This window comes from Gracilinanus agilis, chromosome 5 (genome assembly GCF_016433145.1).
Source record: "Gracilinanus agilis isolate LMUSP501 chromosome 5, AgileGrace, whole genome shotgun sequence".
NCBI lineage: Eukaryota > Metazoa > Chordata > Mammalia > Didelphimorphia > Didelphidae > Gracilinanus > Gracilinanus agilis.
Genome location: NC_058134.1, coordinates 111,704,493 through 111,722,009, shown reverse-complemented (window position 1 = coordinate 111,722,009; position 17,517 = coordinate 111,704,493). Strand labels below are relative to the sequence as shown.

Genomic DNA, 17,517 nt, shown 5'->3' with positions numbered 1-17,517 from the left:
GCAGATCAAAACATACTATTTTTTTACTTTATTTTTTTCCTGGGGTTTTTTTGGCCTGTATTTTCCTCCATAACATAACTAATATGGAAATGTTTTGCATGACTACCCACGTGTAACCTATATCAAATGGCTGGTCTTCTCAATGAAAGAGGAGAGGAGTGAAGAAAGGAGAGAATTTGGAACTTATTTTTTAGAAATGAATGTTAAAAACTGTTTTTACATGGAACAGGAAAAAAATGAAATGAAAAATAAAAATATTATTCTGAGGAGTCCATAAGATTCCACCAGGTTGCCAAAGAACTTCATGGCATGCACACACACACACACAAAGTTAAGAACCCCATAACTCACGCTTGGCTGATATTCTCCTACCCTCCTCCAAAGCCTGGATGTACAATAGGGGACACTTGAAGGCCCTGAATTCCTAAAAACGAATGAGGACAAAAAATGTCCTTTCCCAAATATCAAGTCAGAAATACCTGATAGGCATCATTTCAATGGGATATGTTTAAAAAGTCATAAAAGCTCTTAAATCTTAAAAGGAACCTCTTAGTGGAGGGTGAGAGACGCACTTTTTACTATTTTTAAATTATATTTTTATTTTGAACATTTTCCCATAGTTACATGTAGAGACGTACTTTTTAAATGATTTATCAAAACCAGTTTCAATCACTTTCCCCATGAGCCCTCCTCAGAAAGACCAACCTCAGCAGTATAGATATAGATGGTATTGAAATTTGCTGACACCAGGGCCCTCAGCATGAAGAGGAAGCCAATCAGGCCTGTACTAGAAGAGAGAGAAAGGAGAAAAAGGGAGAAAAGACATTATTAGGTTAAAGTCACCAATAAGGCAATAAAGAAATGTTTACGGGGCCAACAACCTCATCAAGATGGCAGGGTCTGTTTGTTTGTTTTTAATGAACACAAATAAATAGATGCCTCATCACTGGAGCCAAAAGAGAAATGTAATGGCTCCTTGACCCTTTCCTTTGGTCCCCAGATAGGTGGCTCTGGGCCAAGCCTGCCTCCAGTTCTCTCCCAGGGGCCACAGAAGCCTCGGGATTTTTAATGTCAGACAGGAATGAGGGGGAAACAAGTGGAGCGTCCCTGCTCCCCTGTGCCCACTGGCAGTCCCTCTAACTGTGCAGTCATGTATAGTTTTATAGATTTAAAAAACTTATTAAAAGCATGTTACTGACCAGAACAAGGCCCTTCAAAATGAACTCTTCAGGTCACAGGGGAATAGGATTAAAGATTTAAAAAAATTTTTTTAAACCTTTCCCCTTCTGTCTTAGTATCAAGTCTAAGAAGAGTAGCAGGGCTTGGCAAATGAGGGTTAAGTGACTTGCCCAGGATTGAGCTGCAATTTCACTGGCTTAAGAAACACTCTGGAAAGGGATCATCTACCAAAAGGAGCTGCACCTTCTCTGTAAATTCTGTCTCATGGAGTTGCCTAGAGCAGAGAGAAGTCACGGGATTGCCCAGGGGCCACTTCCCTCACATGGGTCAGGTCAAGACCGAAAATGAGGTCTATGTAGATCCAAAAATGGTGGCCTCTCCCTAGTCCATGTTTCTTTCTCTCCTCTCTCCTGGCCCCCATCCTGCCACAGGCCCTTATACTGTAAAGCCTTTTGGTTCATCTTTCTGCCTCGAGTTTCCTCCTACTCCTACTCCAGCCCATTCTCCTAAAAGTACAGTTGTACAATGTGACCACATCCTCTGTTGTTGTTACTGGGGGTGTTCAGTTGTTTCTGTCGTGTCAGGCTCTTCAGGACCCCATTTGGAATTTTCTCGGCAAAGATACTGGAGTGGTTTGCTATTTCCTTCTCCAGCTCATTTGACGGATGGGAGAAACAGAGTTAAGTGACTTGCCCAGGGTCGCACAGCTGGTAAATGTCCGAGAAGGAATCTGAACTCAGAAGATGAGTCTTCCGGATTCCAGGTTTGGGGCACTCATCACTGTGCCCTCCAATGGCCTGTACACTACACCCTTCATCTCCACTTAAAAAGCTCCAGTGACTCCCCATTATCTTGGAATCAAATGGAAAAGCCACTGTTTCTCTTGCTTTTAAAGTCCTTAAATCGTAGCCCTTCCTTCCTCTCTGTCCAGTCTCGTTGCACTTTATTCCCATTACTCTAGGATTCAGCAACATGTTCCACCTCCATGCCTTTTAATTGACTGTACAGAATACTTATCTTCCTCATCTCCACCTCCTGGCTTCCCTGGCTGCATTCAAAACTCAGTTCCTACCTCGTATTCTGCAGGAACATGTCTGGATCCCCATCTTCTCCCTAACCCCCCAAACACACACACACATACATACATACACACACACACACACACACACACACACACACACACGCTTTTGGAAATTATCTCCGGTTATACATGTGTATTATGTATATACGTCTTTTTTGTACAATTGTTCCATGTTGGTTTTCCCATTAGAATATGAGCTCCTCAATTTGGAACTATGCCCAATGAGCTTTAAAAAGAGTGCAGAGCCCAGCACCTAGCAATACTATATCCCAAAAGTTTCGTATCCCAAAGAGATTAAAGAAAAGGGGGAAGGGGGAAAGGACCTATTTATACAAAAATATTCACAGCTGCTCTTTTTTGTAGCAGCAAAGAATTGGAAATTAAGGGGATGTCCATCCTTGGGGAATGGCTGAATAAATTGTGGTATATAATTGTGATGGAATACTATTGTGCCAAGAGAAGAGATGAGCAAGATGAGTTCAGAAAAACCAGGAAAGACTTACATGATATGATCCGAAGTGAAGTGAACAGAACCAGAAGAACACTGTTCACAGTAACAGTAATATTGTACTAACAACTGTGAAAGACCTAGCTCTTCTTAGCAGTACAGTGATCCAAGACAATTCCAAGGACTCATGATGAAAAAAATGTCATCCACCTCTGGAGAAAGAACTGATGGAATCTGAATGCTGGCCAAAACATCTTATATTTTACTTTATTTTTCGTTTGCTATCTCTTCCACAAAATGGTTAATATGGAAAAATCTCACATAAATTGCACATGTAAAATCTGTATCAGATGGTTTTCTGTCTCAGAGAGGGTGTGGGGGAAGGAAGGAGAAGAGAATTTCAAACTCAAAATAAGAAAAAACAAATGTTAAAAATTGGTGTTAGATGTAATTGAGGGGGAAATGAAATATTACTTTAAAAAAGGAAATTCACACACAAAACAAATGAGACTGTTTCTTTTACTTTTCTTCAAACCCCAGAATAGTTATTGATCTGCATTAGTAGATGATGTTTCCTCATAGGGAGCTCTCTAACACTAATTAAAAAAAAAATAGCAGATCTGGAAAGCCAACCCCACACCCCACCCCGCCAAAAAAATTCCACTGCACCAAACCCAGCTATTGGTGCCCCCGAAAGGAAGATACCTTGAAGTGCAAATATTAAGCAGCAGAAAGAATAAAGCTGTACATCCCATGGTGATAGAAAGGCTGATCCGTCTTCCCAGGAAATTGATGCCCAGGATATTTAAAGGATTTACTAGAAGAAAAGAAACAGCACCAATCTTTGACATCTTAGAAAGCAGTTAACATATTCGGAAACTGGCATTAACAATTCTTGTCTTTTCGGAGGGAACCAATTCAATTCAAAACTTCTTGAATGTTGTCTCCTCCATTCTGTATAAACAAAGCTGCCTAAAGCACTTTGTTTCCGTGAGACGCAAATCTGAGTATATTGCACAGACATATTAGACCATAATCCGAATTCATTTAAGTCACGCTCTTCTGAGGAGGGCGGAATCACTTCCAATAAGGAAGTGAAATCTCTATCTAGTTTCTCCCCTGAGCAGCTTAGTGATGGAAGGGCCAGCCTTGGAGTTAAAAGGACTGCAGTATTTACCTACACAGATCACCTAATCTCTGAAAGCCCCAGGAAATTCTCTAAGATTAAACTGCAGTTGAATTGCCCTCCTGCTATAGTAGAGGAAATTAGCAGAAAGTAACCTCCTTGAGGGAAGAGATTATTTTTCTTTTGTATTGATATTTCTAGTGCTTAGGACAATGTGCCTAGGCCACGTTAAATTCTTAATGTGTTTGTTTATTTTACCCCATCTGAGTTAGCTAGATTCCAAAGTGGATAGAGCACTGGACCTGGATTCAGGAAGACCTGAGTTCAAATCTTATCCCAGACATTTATCAATTCTGTGACTCTAGACAAGTCACTTAGCCTCTGTAAGCCTTCATTTTTCTCATTTGGAAAATGGGAATAATGATAGTACCTACCTCCCAGGATTGTTGCTCCCAAATAAGATAACCTTTATAAAGCACTCTGCAAACCTTAAAGCAGTATATAAATGCTCTTATTAATATTAGCTTGTTGAATGAAAAAAAAAAAAGGCAGTTAGAGTTTCTATACCAGGAATTCCTTATGCTGATAAAATCACTAATCCAGGCATCCTCCTCTCCATCAAGAAAAAAAAAATCCAAATATTCATCTCTCCTATTCATTGGTATTTGAGGCCCCAAATTCCCAGTTTCAGAAAAAGTCTGAGTTGACATTTCCCTGGCTCAGAGAATGTTCCCAAACGCCTATTTCCTGACCACCCTTGGATGTTACAAATCAATTCTGACAGGAGTTTGGGGAGGAAAGGAGAAAGTTACAAGCTAGAGCAGAAGAGATGGCCAGGAGCTGGGAGCTGGGGGAAGGAAGAGGAAGTGGTCAAGAAAAAGAGGAAGAAAGATAAGAAGTGTTGGATTTAAAAATCAGTCTGGCAGTCTACTGAACTATTTCTGGCCTGGGCAAGCTACCCCCAGCCCCCAAGGTTTCCCAGCACAGTCTTCCTTATCTCCCCCTATCATAAACCTAAAACTGAAGCTATCTTATCTGATGAATATTAACCTTCTTGAATGTTTGTCTATGTTTGCCTGCTTTACAATATTTGCCAAATGCTTCCTGACCACCTGTCCCTGACACTACCTTGATAATTATGTATGTACCAACCCCCTTCCCCAAACATTTCTATATAAACTCTTGGCTGAGAATTCCAAGGGGTCGTTCAGGCACGCCTCTCTGCCTAGCGACCCTAGCTATTATTGCTAGTAAAGAATGAGCCTCTTCTTGCATATTGCATTGTCAGTGTGATTCTTCCTTCGGCCATGAACCTGGGTTAGGTATTAAAATTTGGGTACAACAGAAGCAGTCACGGATTTCCAGAGAACGGGAGCTGAACCCTGGGAAGGAAGGAGAAGGACTGAGACTGAATTCTTTCACTTGGTGACGCACAGACGATCTCAGACACCTTTGCACCTTTACACATCCAGGCATAAACACGAAGGAACCTAGAAATTCAATTGCTATATCAAAGCGGAGGTGTGTTTCCACTGACAGAAATACCCCTATACAGATAGAGAGGTACAGGTACATCCCTAGAGATCTATACCTATTTTTTTTAAGCCCTTACCTTCCATCTTGGAATCAATACTGTGTATTGGCTCCTTGGTGGGAGAGTGGTAAGGGTAGGCAATGGGGGTTAAGTGACTTGCCCAGGGTCACACAGCTAGAAGTGTCTGAGGTCAGATTTGAACCTAGGACCTCCTGTCTCTAGGCCTGACTCTCAATCCACTGAGCTACCCAGCTGCCCCCTATTTTTTTGATATTGGTTGGGAAAACATGGATGAACAGGTCTTCAAAAGACTCCGTAAAATTCTCTTTTGTTTGGATTGATTCAAAGACGATCTTGAGCTCCATCACTCACCCTGATCCAAATCTATTTGTGTCTCCTTCTCTCTCTTCCCCTCCACCTAATCCCATGCTTTTTCCTCCCTAAAAATAGTTTGCTACTGGAGGCTCAGAACTATTTGGGGCAGATATTTACATCTGCCAGCTCTGGCAATCCAATTCTCAGAACACTGATCTATTACTTCCTGGAGACGGTGCCTTCATCTGGTCAAATGGTCAGAGGACAAGGCTGCTTGCTTCTATTGTTGCTCAGTCATGTCTGACTCTTCATGACCCCGTGGACCATACTCGTGATGGGTTTTTCTTGGCAAAGCTAGGGTACTGGTTTGCCACTTCCTTCTCCTATGGAGAAGTCAAACAGAGGTTAAACTTGTCCAGGGTAACACAGTAAGAGGATGAGGCTAGATTTGAATCTAGGTCGTCTTGACTACAGGCCCAGTCCTCTATCCACTGAGCTTCCTCCTAGGCAATCAGGAATTAAGTGATTTGCCCTATACACTGCCTGAATTCTCAATTATCCCCATGAAGGGACAACCCCAAACTCCCCAGTGTACCTTCAAATTTCTCAAGAAGAGTCTACACAGTACAGTGGTAAGAGCACTGATTCTAGAGGTCCTGTGTTCAAATTCTGTCATTGTTCTTAGGCAAGTCACCACACCATTCTTGCTATAACCCCAAACAACTGCCTGTACACGAACACATATACAAACACGCACACACGCTGACCCATTTACTGCATCACTTTAGAACACTGACATTACACTGATTCACAGTCCAGTTATTTGCAGGCATCACATTAGCTAACTTATCACTTTCTCTTGATTTGACACATTCTCTATCTTCCACCCACTCATATTCTGTTCTCAATACACTCCATTGCAAACACCCAGGGGCCAGCTAATGCATTGTATACTTCACTGATTGCTGACATCTGGAGAATGTTCTAATGTTCTGATGCTCTATTTTCAGCAAGGATATGGGAGGGGGCGTGGAGAATAGTGGAGAAAAAGAGGGAGAGGGAGAAGGGAGGAGGGGGGAGAGGAAGAGGGGGGAAAGAAGGGGAAGAGAGAAGGACAGAAGGAGAAAAAGAGAGAGGGAGAGGGGAAGAGAGATGTCTGTGACTGTGTCTACCTTCCAAAATGAAATTCTCAAGTTCTCCTCATCTTCACTGACTTCTTCATTTGACAGAAGAAACATAAAAAGATTTCAAATCAAGAATTTGTTCATACATGATTGGTGATCGTTTACCAAAAAAATAATAACAGATCTTCCTTGATAAGCAGTTGGAAATAAATTCCCATTTTTTTAAATTTTAGGCTATAAGAAGTCCCATCTAAATCCACTTGCTTTGTCCACTATCCCCAGTGATTCCTTCACTTCATCCTTAACTTGTGGGTAAAATAATAGCCCGCAAAGATCATATGAACATAGATTTAAAGCTTTAATGGAGCTTGGAGGTCATGGAATCCAGTCCCTTGATTTTAAAGAAAAAGAAACTGAGGTCCAGAGAGGCTAAATGATTTGATCAAAGTCACACAGTTTGTGTCTAAGGTAAGATTCAGACTACATCTTGAGTCCAGGTCCAGTATCCACTACTCTGAGCTGTGTACCAACCATAATTATATATTGGTAGTGCTTAAAATAGTACTAGAGAAAATTGTCACTTCGATTAATTCCTTCAATTTATTTTTAGTTATTCTAATAAAGTCTCAGATTAATGCTTCATTAGACTGAAGATGACCCTGAGTTTCCTGAAGGCTTTGCATCAAAGTACAGGCTTTCGCAAGTCCTGCCTTTCAAGTTCGATAAGATCCTAGATCCAGAGCCCCAAGGGCCCTCAGAGGTTGTTTAGTCCATTGCTGCCATTTTACAGATAAGACAACTGAGTCCAGGGAGGCAAAGTGATTTTGTTCAAGGTCAAACAGATAAGTAAGGATCAGATTCAGAATTTGAATTTATGACTCCAGAGCCAGTGTTTGTTTTCATTTGACTAATCCTCTAAGAATAGACTTGCTACATTGGCTGGATTTATGTCCTTGGTCCAATGACCAACCTAGCAAAATTTGGAGATTCTCATCATCAGAATAATGGTGGTGATTTTTGGAGCTACTACAACTCACATAGACTATCTTCTAAACTAAGGTGTAGAGGAGCTGTGACCTGAATCAACCCATTTCTCTTTTAAAGTACTAAAAAAGTAGCTTTTGTCCACAGCCGATAGAAAGCTTGCTGACATCGTCAGTGTAGAAGCTCTTCTCACTGATGCAGATTGCAACCCTTTAGTCATTTTTAAAAATTCCTTTTCAAAAAATTCATTATCTGAGCACCCTTCTAGTGGGTTGAGCAACATAGTCTAACAGGAAGAATGGAAGCTGTGGAGCTAGAAGATCCTGATTCAAATTCTACCCCATATGCTTACTATGTGTGCGGCCTTGGCAAATCAACTTTCTCACTCAGAGCCTTGGCATTCTAAGGGAATTGGATTAAATGGCTTCTGAGGTCCCTGTCTCTACCTTAGAACTATGATCTTGGAAGGCAGTTAGGTGGCTCAATGGATAGAGAGCCAGCCCTAGGCTCGTACTGATCAATTATGCTATTTTTTTCCTCTAGAGTCAGGTCCTGGGTTCAAATTTGGGAAAATCACTTAACCCCAGTCGCCTAGCTCTTACTATTCTGCCTTGGAACTAATATTTAGTATTGATTCTAAGGCAAGACGTTATGTGGTTTGTTTTTTTTTGTTTGTTTGTTTGTTTTTAAGAAGCGACTATAATCATAGATGGCTGGCAGGTGTCGCATCCATATTCAAAAAACTTTTTAGCTAGGTAGGACTTAGCAGAGCTTCTACTCTACAGACCAAATGATCTAGAACCCATTCATGCCTGAATGAATGAGAATAAGGATGAGGATCACCAGCCTTTTTATTGTACTTCCAAGTTGAGCAAAGCACTTTACATACATTGTCTCAGTTGATCCACACAGTAACAAGTACTTGAGGCAGAGAGGTGGCTCAGTGGATAGAGCACCAGGCCTAGAGTGGGGAGGATCTGGGTTCAAATTTGATCTGAGTCACTTCCTAACTGTGACTCTGAATAAGGATCTTAACCCCATTGACCTAGCCCTTGATCCTTCCGTCTTGGAGATGTTACTAAAACAGAAAATACGGGTTAAAAAAACAAACCGATAACAGGTACTGGCTCAGGGTCTAAAGCCACATACAAACTCAATTTGGATTCCAAGTCCTATCTATAATGCTACCTATTAGCCTGCCTCTTATCATATATCTTATTATATATCTTTATTTCTTTAAAATGGGGGCAGCAGCGGATTGAGAGCCAAGCCTAGAGACAGAAGGAAATGGGTTTAAATTTGGTCTCAGATACTTCTGAACTGTGTGGCCCTGGGCAAGTCACTTAACCTCCACTGCCTAGCCCTTAACACTCTTCTGCCGCGGAAGGTATGGGTTAAAAAAGGGGGTAAAAATTATATCTTCATTTCTTTAAAATGTTCTCAAATTGAGATTTTTTAAAAATTCCTAAATTGTAGTCTTCACATTGTCTCGAAATGGGAAAGTTTGGCCATCCCCCAAAAGAAGGGGTTAGCTACTATGGACAGGAGCTTCATGGGCAGTCAAGTTCACGTGACTTGTTCACGTGACTTGTTCCCGGCCCCTAAACTGCAGCTCCGCCGCATACACACATTAATCAAAGAGACTCAGCAGGCTCCTTACGTGCAATCTCTCCCAGCGTACTGATAATCATGGTCTTGTAGTCAGAGGGAGCAAACAAGTGGCAATGACAAGGGCTCCTGCTCTCCTCCGAGTCTCCGCTCACCACCATCTCTGTCTCAGTTTGGGAGCCACAAACCAAGTCTCGCTCCAGTAACTCAGCACTAGCCAGGATGACCCCATAATATGCAAAAGAGATTCCGAGCCTGGAAAAAACAGGGAACAGGGAACAAGCGTCACAATCTGCAAACTTCCTCTCTAAGGCCACCTCCTTTCCCCTAGAAGGCTTCGTAGTGCGGGGAGGGGGGGGGGGGATTTTAAGAAGAAAGACATTTGAAAAAAATGAAATAACCACGTGAAAAACTTGTGCCTCTTCGTAAGCGTCAGAGGCCGGATCTACTGCCCTCGCCCGGGAGAAATCGCGTCCCGAGGGGCAGCTGGGTAGCTCAGTGGAGTGAGAGTCGGGCCTAGAGACAGGAGGTCCTAGGTTCAAACCCGGCCTCAGCCACTTCCCAGCTGTGTGACCCTGGGCAAGTCACTTGACCCCCATTGCCCACCCTTACCACTCTTCCACCTATGAGACAATACACCGAAGTACAAGGGTTTATAAAAAAAAGAAAAAGAAAAGAAAGAAAAAGAAATCGCGTCCCGCGAAACCAATACTTCCGGGTGTAACAAGAGAGACCTTTCAGCCTCGGACTATAATATGAAATCAGTAGAGAAGAGGAAGCGGACATGACCCATGCTCTGGAATCTCCTGTCACTGACTGGATGACGAAAGGAACCCTGAACTTGATTTTAGCGCCATTGCTGACTGGTTTCACATTGATTGACATCTCCGCCAGCCAGTGAGATGACTCCGCTTACGGCCCATTTCTCCTTCCCATTGGTCCGGAATTCCTACGTAGAGCGTACTCTATCCATGAGGTCAGTAAGGAGAAGTTCATTCCCGCAGGCTGTTTGCATTCTGAGGCTCGGACTTCGAAAGATGCTCCTGGGCTCCGAAGAGGCTTGGGAACGCTTTTCCCCCCACCTTTTTTCTTTGACTCCTCCTTAGTGGTCAGTCAGAGTGTGCCTGGACCCCGGGCCCATTTCTTCCACTAAACTCCCACGCAGCGCTCTCCTATTATCGCTACTTTCTCACTGATCGTGATTCTCTCCGTGTCCACTAGCTGCTACAAAGTGCTTATACACATGCACGGACTCACATATGCATACACACGGAAATATACATGCATGGGCCGATATCCCCATGTAGATAGACAGGATACATACCCCTAAAAACACATGCACCTGTATATACGTGTGTGTATGCACATGTGCATATAAACTGCATATACATGTATGTGTTTGTATCCCCACACATAGACCCGTATATGTATGCACATGTACCTCTATATACATTTGTGTGTGCCCCTGTGTGCATATAAACTGCATATACATGCATACCCTTGTATCCCCACATATAGACCTGTACTTATATATGTACACACATGTACATATAAATGGCATATACACGTATGTGGTTTTATCCCGTGTGTGGCTACATACACATGTACACCTGCATGTGCATATATGTTTGTGTGTATACACATGTGCATATAAACTGCAATGCACACATATATTTGTAACTACTGTATGGCTATATACACACATGTACACATGCACGTGCATGTACACATGTGCATACACACATGTGCACACAAACAATATGTACATGTATGTGCTTATAGCCCTGTAGGTTTATACTTGTATGCATACATTTGTGTATATATGTGTGCATAGCAATGGTGCCTACATGCATGTTTGTCACCATGCATACACAAGTGTGCCTATATGCACATGCATGCATTGTACATGTGTGCATATGAATGTGTGTGAGCATGCACACATCCTTATACATGCAGACACGTTTGTACATAGTTGTTTCTGTGTTTTCCCAGTTTGAATGTGAGCTCTGTGGAGGCAGGAACTCTTTTTGCCTTTCTTTATATGCCTGGCACTTGGCAGTGTCTGGCACATTGCAGGAGTTTAGGAAATGTTAACTGACTCCCCGATTCCAGTCCTGCTTCTCCAGGGGAGAAGCCATTATGCTCTGATATGGGGCCAAGTTCCTGGCTTGCCTGCCCCGTGTTCAGACCCTTTCTTTCCAGGTCACACATTCCTCTGCTATCCCTCTTTACACACTTTTTTTCCAGAACTCTTGCTTGATCCTAGGTTGCTGACAACTCGTAGCCCAGGAACAAAAGAACGTTTATTAAATAGAGTTACTATGAATAACCAATTCCATTCAAGAGCAATATACAAAGTTCCTCCTCCAGGGCTTAGAAACAACTTGTCATAAAGTAAATTCTCTGTTATCTGTCATCCTGACCAAGCAATCCTGTATTACTCAGAGGTTTTTCTTAAATTTAGGTCAACAGCTGAGAAATCTCTGGCTAAAAATGAACACAGCAAAGAGCCACTACCAGAAATATCCAGAATGCCCACAAGAGGGTGATGCTTCTCCATAAAAGTCAGCTCTGCAGTCCAAAATGAGATTCCTTGGCACCGTTTCTTATATTCCAGAGCAAAATATGTTTATTTTTCCACAGTAGTGACTGACAAAAAGATTAGCTTACAGAAGAAACTGAGGCCTAAGGAAATGTATTTACTCCAAGGCACTAAGATAGAACATTTTTAGCACTTCTAGTCAATTGATTGTTTAAAAAAAACTAAAGTTAGAGGGCTCTCACTCCTCCCTTTTCCCCTTTACCAAATACCAGGATTATTATGCAATAAAGTAATTGCTTAGGATATAAGGATGGCACATTTGGATGTGAATATGTTGTGAGAACAAATAGCATCAATTTTTTAAAAATTCAAAATGAAAATAAATCTTTTAGGAGTTCAAAAGTGGCATCTCTAATATTAGAGAAACACAGCATGTTGTAGTGGAAAGAATGCTGGGTTTGGAGTCAGATGACTTGGGTTCAAATTATGTGTGATTTGGGGCATATCAATGTATTTCCCCATTCATAAAACAACAGGTTTAAATGACATAATTCCTTTCTAAATCTCTAACTAGGATCCAATTATCCATTGTGGGCAACTAGATGGCACAGTGGAGAGTGCTAGACCTGGAGTAAGTAAGGATCATCTTCTTGACTTCAAATATGGCCTCAGTTACTTGTTAGCTGTGGGAGCTTTTGCTCACTTCCTGATGAGTGTCTGTTTGATCAACCACAAAATCATAAAAAGAGCTGGGAGGGCCTCAGACATCATCTCCCCTAGCTGCCACTCAAACCATGAATATCTTCTACGACTCCCTCAACTTGGCCTTCAGTGACAAGAAATTCACTACTCTCCTGGCCAAGGTAGCCCATTCCCCCTTTGAATCTTTTCTGAGATTTCTATATGTGAAACTAAAATTGACTTCTCTAATTTTCACCCTTTGGTCCTATTCACATTAAGGAACTGAAACTCAGAATGAGTGTAAGAATGGATTGAAACAAATCAATCTCACCACCAAAAGAACTCTCTTAACCAGGTGAGAATACCTTTATTAAATTACAATCAAACCACAGCAATGCAACTATCAATAATATGGAAATAGGTCTTGATAGATGACACATGTTAAAACCAGTGGAAATGCGCGTCAGCTATGGGGGGCGGGGGAGGAATTGGGGAGGTTGTAGGGGAAAGTAAGAACATGAATCATGTAACCATAGCAAATTTTTCTAAAAAATTTTTAAAAATCACAATCAAAGTCATCAACCTAGATATGTCTTCAATCATTTGGGAAGAAGTGAAAATGAGTGGATGAAATGGAATTGTATTAGGATTAGCTGTAGAGCCTTAATAATATCCTGAGGGCCCTGATGCAGTTGTTTTTGTTCAGTGGTGTCCCCTTTTTGGCAAAGATACTGGAGCAGTTTGCCTTTTCCCTCTCCAGTTCATTTTACAGATGAGGAAACTGAGGCAAATAGAGTTAAATGACTTGTCCAAGTCCAAATAGCTGGTAAATATCTGAGGCCAGATCTTAACTTCCTGAGTCCAGGCCTATTGCTCTATCTACTGTACCATCCAGCTGCTCGATGAGGCTATGTGAATAAACCTAAAGACAAATTAGGTCCACTGAGAAAAAGCAGCCATAAAGACATACTTATGAGTTTGCCTGTGATCTTTGGCAAGGCCAGAATCTCAAAATAACAGCTCAGAAAGTCTTGTCTAGCTTTAATCAAAATATAGACATCTCTTGGAAAGCTTCCTTCATAATCATCCTCGAGTTGTTCATTATTTTACTGACCAAAGAAGCTTCTGTAATGTCATGACCAAATGACCAAGACTCTCTTTTCCCCTAATTCCTGTATACCCTCAAGTTATTGTCAGTATTCCTCAGGTGCTTGGGTTTGTGTAAATGCCTTAGAAATGTTTTGGTTAAATTCTTTTCATAAACAATTTTCTGTGAGAAATTTACACCCCTAAGAATGATGTAATGCTTAAGAGCTAATGATTGGTCAATGATGCACTAATGTTCCTTTTAGTGGTTAAAGAAAACTTTTCTCTATATACTGGAATAGATTCTTAATAAAATGTGAACTTGTGGCAGACCCCTTGTTCCACTCGGGCCCTATCAATCAATCACTGGAACTTCTGTCTGTCCATCTACGTGTATATCTTTGATTGCTCGAGCCAGTTCTCAGAGGCCTGTCGCTCTTATCTTTCTCAAAGTCCCTTTAATGCCTGCTCCTATAAAAAGCAGACCAGCTGGAAAGCAACATGCAAATTTGGGAAGAGAACAATTCCAAGTAAGTCATGAGAGAGAGGGGAAAAGAACCTCTGTTTCCTCCCTTTGCTCATTTGTCCAAAATAAGACACTGTGAACTTCCAAATATCTAGAAGACTTGTACTTCCCATAGACATCCTAGTGATGTTCCCAAAACAACCAAAAGAACCATTTATACTGGAAGCCAAAGGCAAGTGGACACACTGAGGAAAGGGTTCCAAGGGGAGCCCAACCTATGGAGAAATTCATGAGGACTCCACAAAAAGAGAAAATTACTTCCAATAATCCGGAGCTATGAATTTACTCCTGAGTTTGAATCTCAGCTCTCAGGATCCAAGTTCAGATCTTGTCTCTACCACTTTCTACTTGTATGATCCTGTGATCCCAGTACTATCTAATAAAGACTTCCTTTAAATGAATTCCTTGTGAAGGCTTGAAAAATAATAACAACATAAAGACAGCTTTAAAGTCTTTTACCATATGACCCAGATCTGCAAAGTTGTCCGTAGGTATTTGGCATCCAGTAGATCTGTAAATCTTCCTCTTTTTTCCTAACCCAATGGAAGAGAAACATTAAATTAGGGACAACTATAAAGGGGGAAATAAGTAAAGCCTGTTTAGTTAAGACCTTAGTGGACCAAGGACATGCTGGTTTCCAGAATAAAAATTCACCCAATTTTATAAATAATTATAATTTTTTAAAAGCATGAATCTTAACCAATAATTTAAAATCTTTCCCTTTAGTCCCTTAATTGAAAATAAACAACAAAGGTCTCTCCATGCCCTGTCTTTTTTTTCCCACCAGTTCAGCTGAGCTGAGTTATTCCAATTACTCAAGTCTATTTCTAGTCCCTATTTAACAGCCTTTTCATCATGGACTTATATATTCTTTCTGCTGAAATTCCCATGTGATATTCCAACCTGAAGTACCCAATAGTCATCTCCAGAGACAAGCCAGTTCAGAAACATTCATGAAATCCCAGCTTCTCTGACCAAAAAATGGTAGAATTTGGCCCCTGGTGATAATATAAACAACCATCAACTTTACTGATGCTACCAATTAAAAATTTTTTTTACAAATTACTTTGGTCGGTCTCACTGCCACCCCTCTACCCTTACAAGGTATTTGGGAATCACTGATCTATGGGGATATGACATTTTTGGTTGTGTTCATTAATAGAAAAAATAACTCAATAAATACCTTGTTATACGTTAAGAGAAATATACAAAAATATAATCCTTGCTAAAGGGCAAAAAGTGAATATGAATGTCTTAGCTAAATTTAGTTCTCTAATGGGAAATGAAAAGCATGTCTTTTGCTAACAGTCACCAATGGCATGAGCAAGGGCCAAAAATAAATGCCTTTGAAAATAAAATCATATACATGTAAAACCCAGTGGAATTGTGCATCGGCTAAGGAGGGTTAGGGGGGTTGGGGGAGAGGGAAAGAACATGAAATATGGGAAAATATTCAAAATAAAAATTAAAAACATAAAATAAAATAAAATCATAAATGGGGACAGATTTAAGTAATTTGCTATTTGTTGCTATTAACTTAAACCAGAGCTCAAGAAAAAATATGGATAAGTGAAGCCCACATAGCTAGGTCTCCCAAGCACCAATTAGTCAATCCATTTAATGAAAAAATCAGATTGTCTATTTTGTTGGTTGTAACCAAAACAATAAGCCATCTTCCTGGATTTTCCACTTTTCTACCAGTTCTTTCAGAGGCAAGCAGATACAATTACAAATCTGCTGAATTCCATTTATTTAAAAAATGGTTCTTCTATTATGTTAAGTCTTAAACTGCTTAGGGATAGAATTAGAAAACAAAGATAAAGAAAAGTCAAACTTCATGAACTCTAAAAGCAAAAACAACAAAGAAAAAAAAACCAGCTCTCCTCTATCCAAACCCTAAAATTTTCTGGCAAAACAGATTAATAAGGTGGCCTGGGAGAGTCTCAAGGAGTATGTTTCCTCAGCCTTCCATTCCAAAAGGCAGTGAACTTTCTGACCATGGACTCTGGGCCATATGGGAATCCCCGTGCTAGACTTTGGAGAAAACACTGAGTTTGAACGCATACCGAGGCGGGTTCCACCAGCTTTCCCTCCGGCATGACAGAGCGGTTCATTCGGGCGATGCGTTCCAAAGTGGCCACAGCAGCCTGGGTGTTCCCAGTGGAGACGTTAAATCGAGCCGACTCGGGAATGAACTGCCGATACACATGTTGCCGTGAGAAAGGGTCATGGAACAGCTTCCATCTGCTTTACATCCTAAGTGGCAGGACTGTCCTCCCCCCGAAGAATGAACCTGCCCTTTCAGATCAGGAAGAAGCTTCCTGATACAGGAGAGGAGCCCAGCCAGAGGAGGGCAAATCCAATGTCCAGATGGCCCAAGCCTGGTGGGGACAAGTGCTATACTCAATAACAGAAGTTGGCTTCACTGACTGTGACCTCGACAGGCTGTAACGTTGGGCTGAAGCCAGAGAGATAAACTTCGATGGAGATAAACAAAGTCCCCAAATGGACAATCCTAGGAGGGGGGGCACCTGCTTGGGCAGAAGTTCATATGAAGAAACGTCTGGAATTTCACTTGCTGGGAAAGCTCAACGTGAGTCAATATGCCTGCTAAAAAGACCTCTAAGACTGCATTAACACATGCCTAGTGTACAAATCATGAGAAATGGCCCCTCTGGACTTGGCATGTGCCGCCTCGCCTCTGGAGCTCAACATTCAAATTCAACATCAGTGATCCCCTATTTGGATCACTGATGAGGAGGAAGGTGTAAAAGATGCTCACGGTTTTAAGAAGCACGTGAGATGAAGAATGGTTGAAAAAACTGGGGTGTGAGGATGCTTAAGGTTTACTTTTTCAAAACAGTGAAAATAACTTCAAACAACAATAGATACACTTACAACTATTATACTTGAAAATGAATTTAAGTTAGGTTTTGCATAATCTATATCAAATTCTTTACCATTAGGGAGAGAGAGGGAGGAAGAGAATTTGGAACTCAAAATATGTTCAAAATTGTTTTTAATTACACTTGGGGAAAAATAAACTATTACTGAACTAAAAAATGAATAAAAAACAAAATTAATTTAAATATGTAAAAATATCAGTTTAGGGGCAGCTGGGTAGCTCAGTGGAGTGAGAGTCAGGCCTAGAGACAGGAGGTCCTAGGTTCAAATCTGGCCTCAGCCACTTCCCAGCTGTGTGACCCTGGGCAAGTCACTTGACCCCCATTGCCCACCCTTACCAATCTTCCACCTATGAGACAATACACCGAAGTACAAGGGT

General features: G+C 41.2%; 1 protein-coding gene across 1 annotated transcript in view; it reads right to left on the bottom strand.

Annotated features, from left to right (window-relative positions):
• SVOPL (SVOP like) overlaps positions 1-17,517 on the bottom strand; it is a 75,683-nt gene that overhangs the window by 28,872 nt on the left and 29,294 nt on the right. Inside the window, exons 8-12 of the mRNA XM_044677643.1 lie at positions 16,301-16,429; positions 14,694-14,767; positions 9,452-9,654; positions 3,414-3,525; positions 706-787 (exon numbers count right to left, since the gene is read on the bottom strand). Coding sequence (XP_044533578.1) covers positions 706-787; positions 3,414-3,525; positions 9,452-9,654; positions 14,694-14,767; positions 16,301-16,429 — 600 coding nt within the window. The remainder of the gene's footprint in view (positions 1-705; positions 788-3,413; positions 3,526-9,451; positions 9,655-14,693; positions 14,768-16,300; positions 16,430-17,517) is intronic.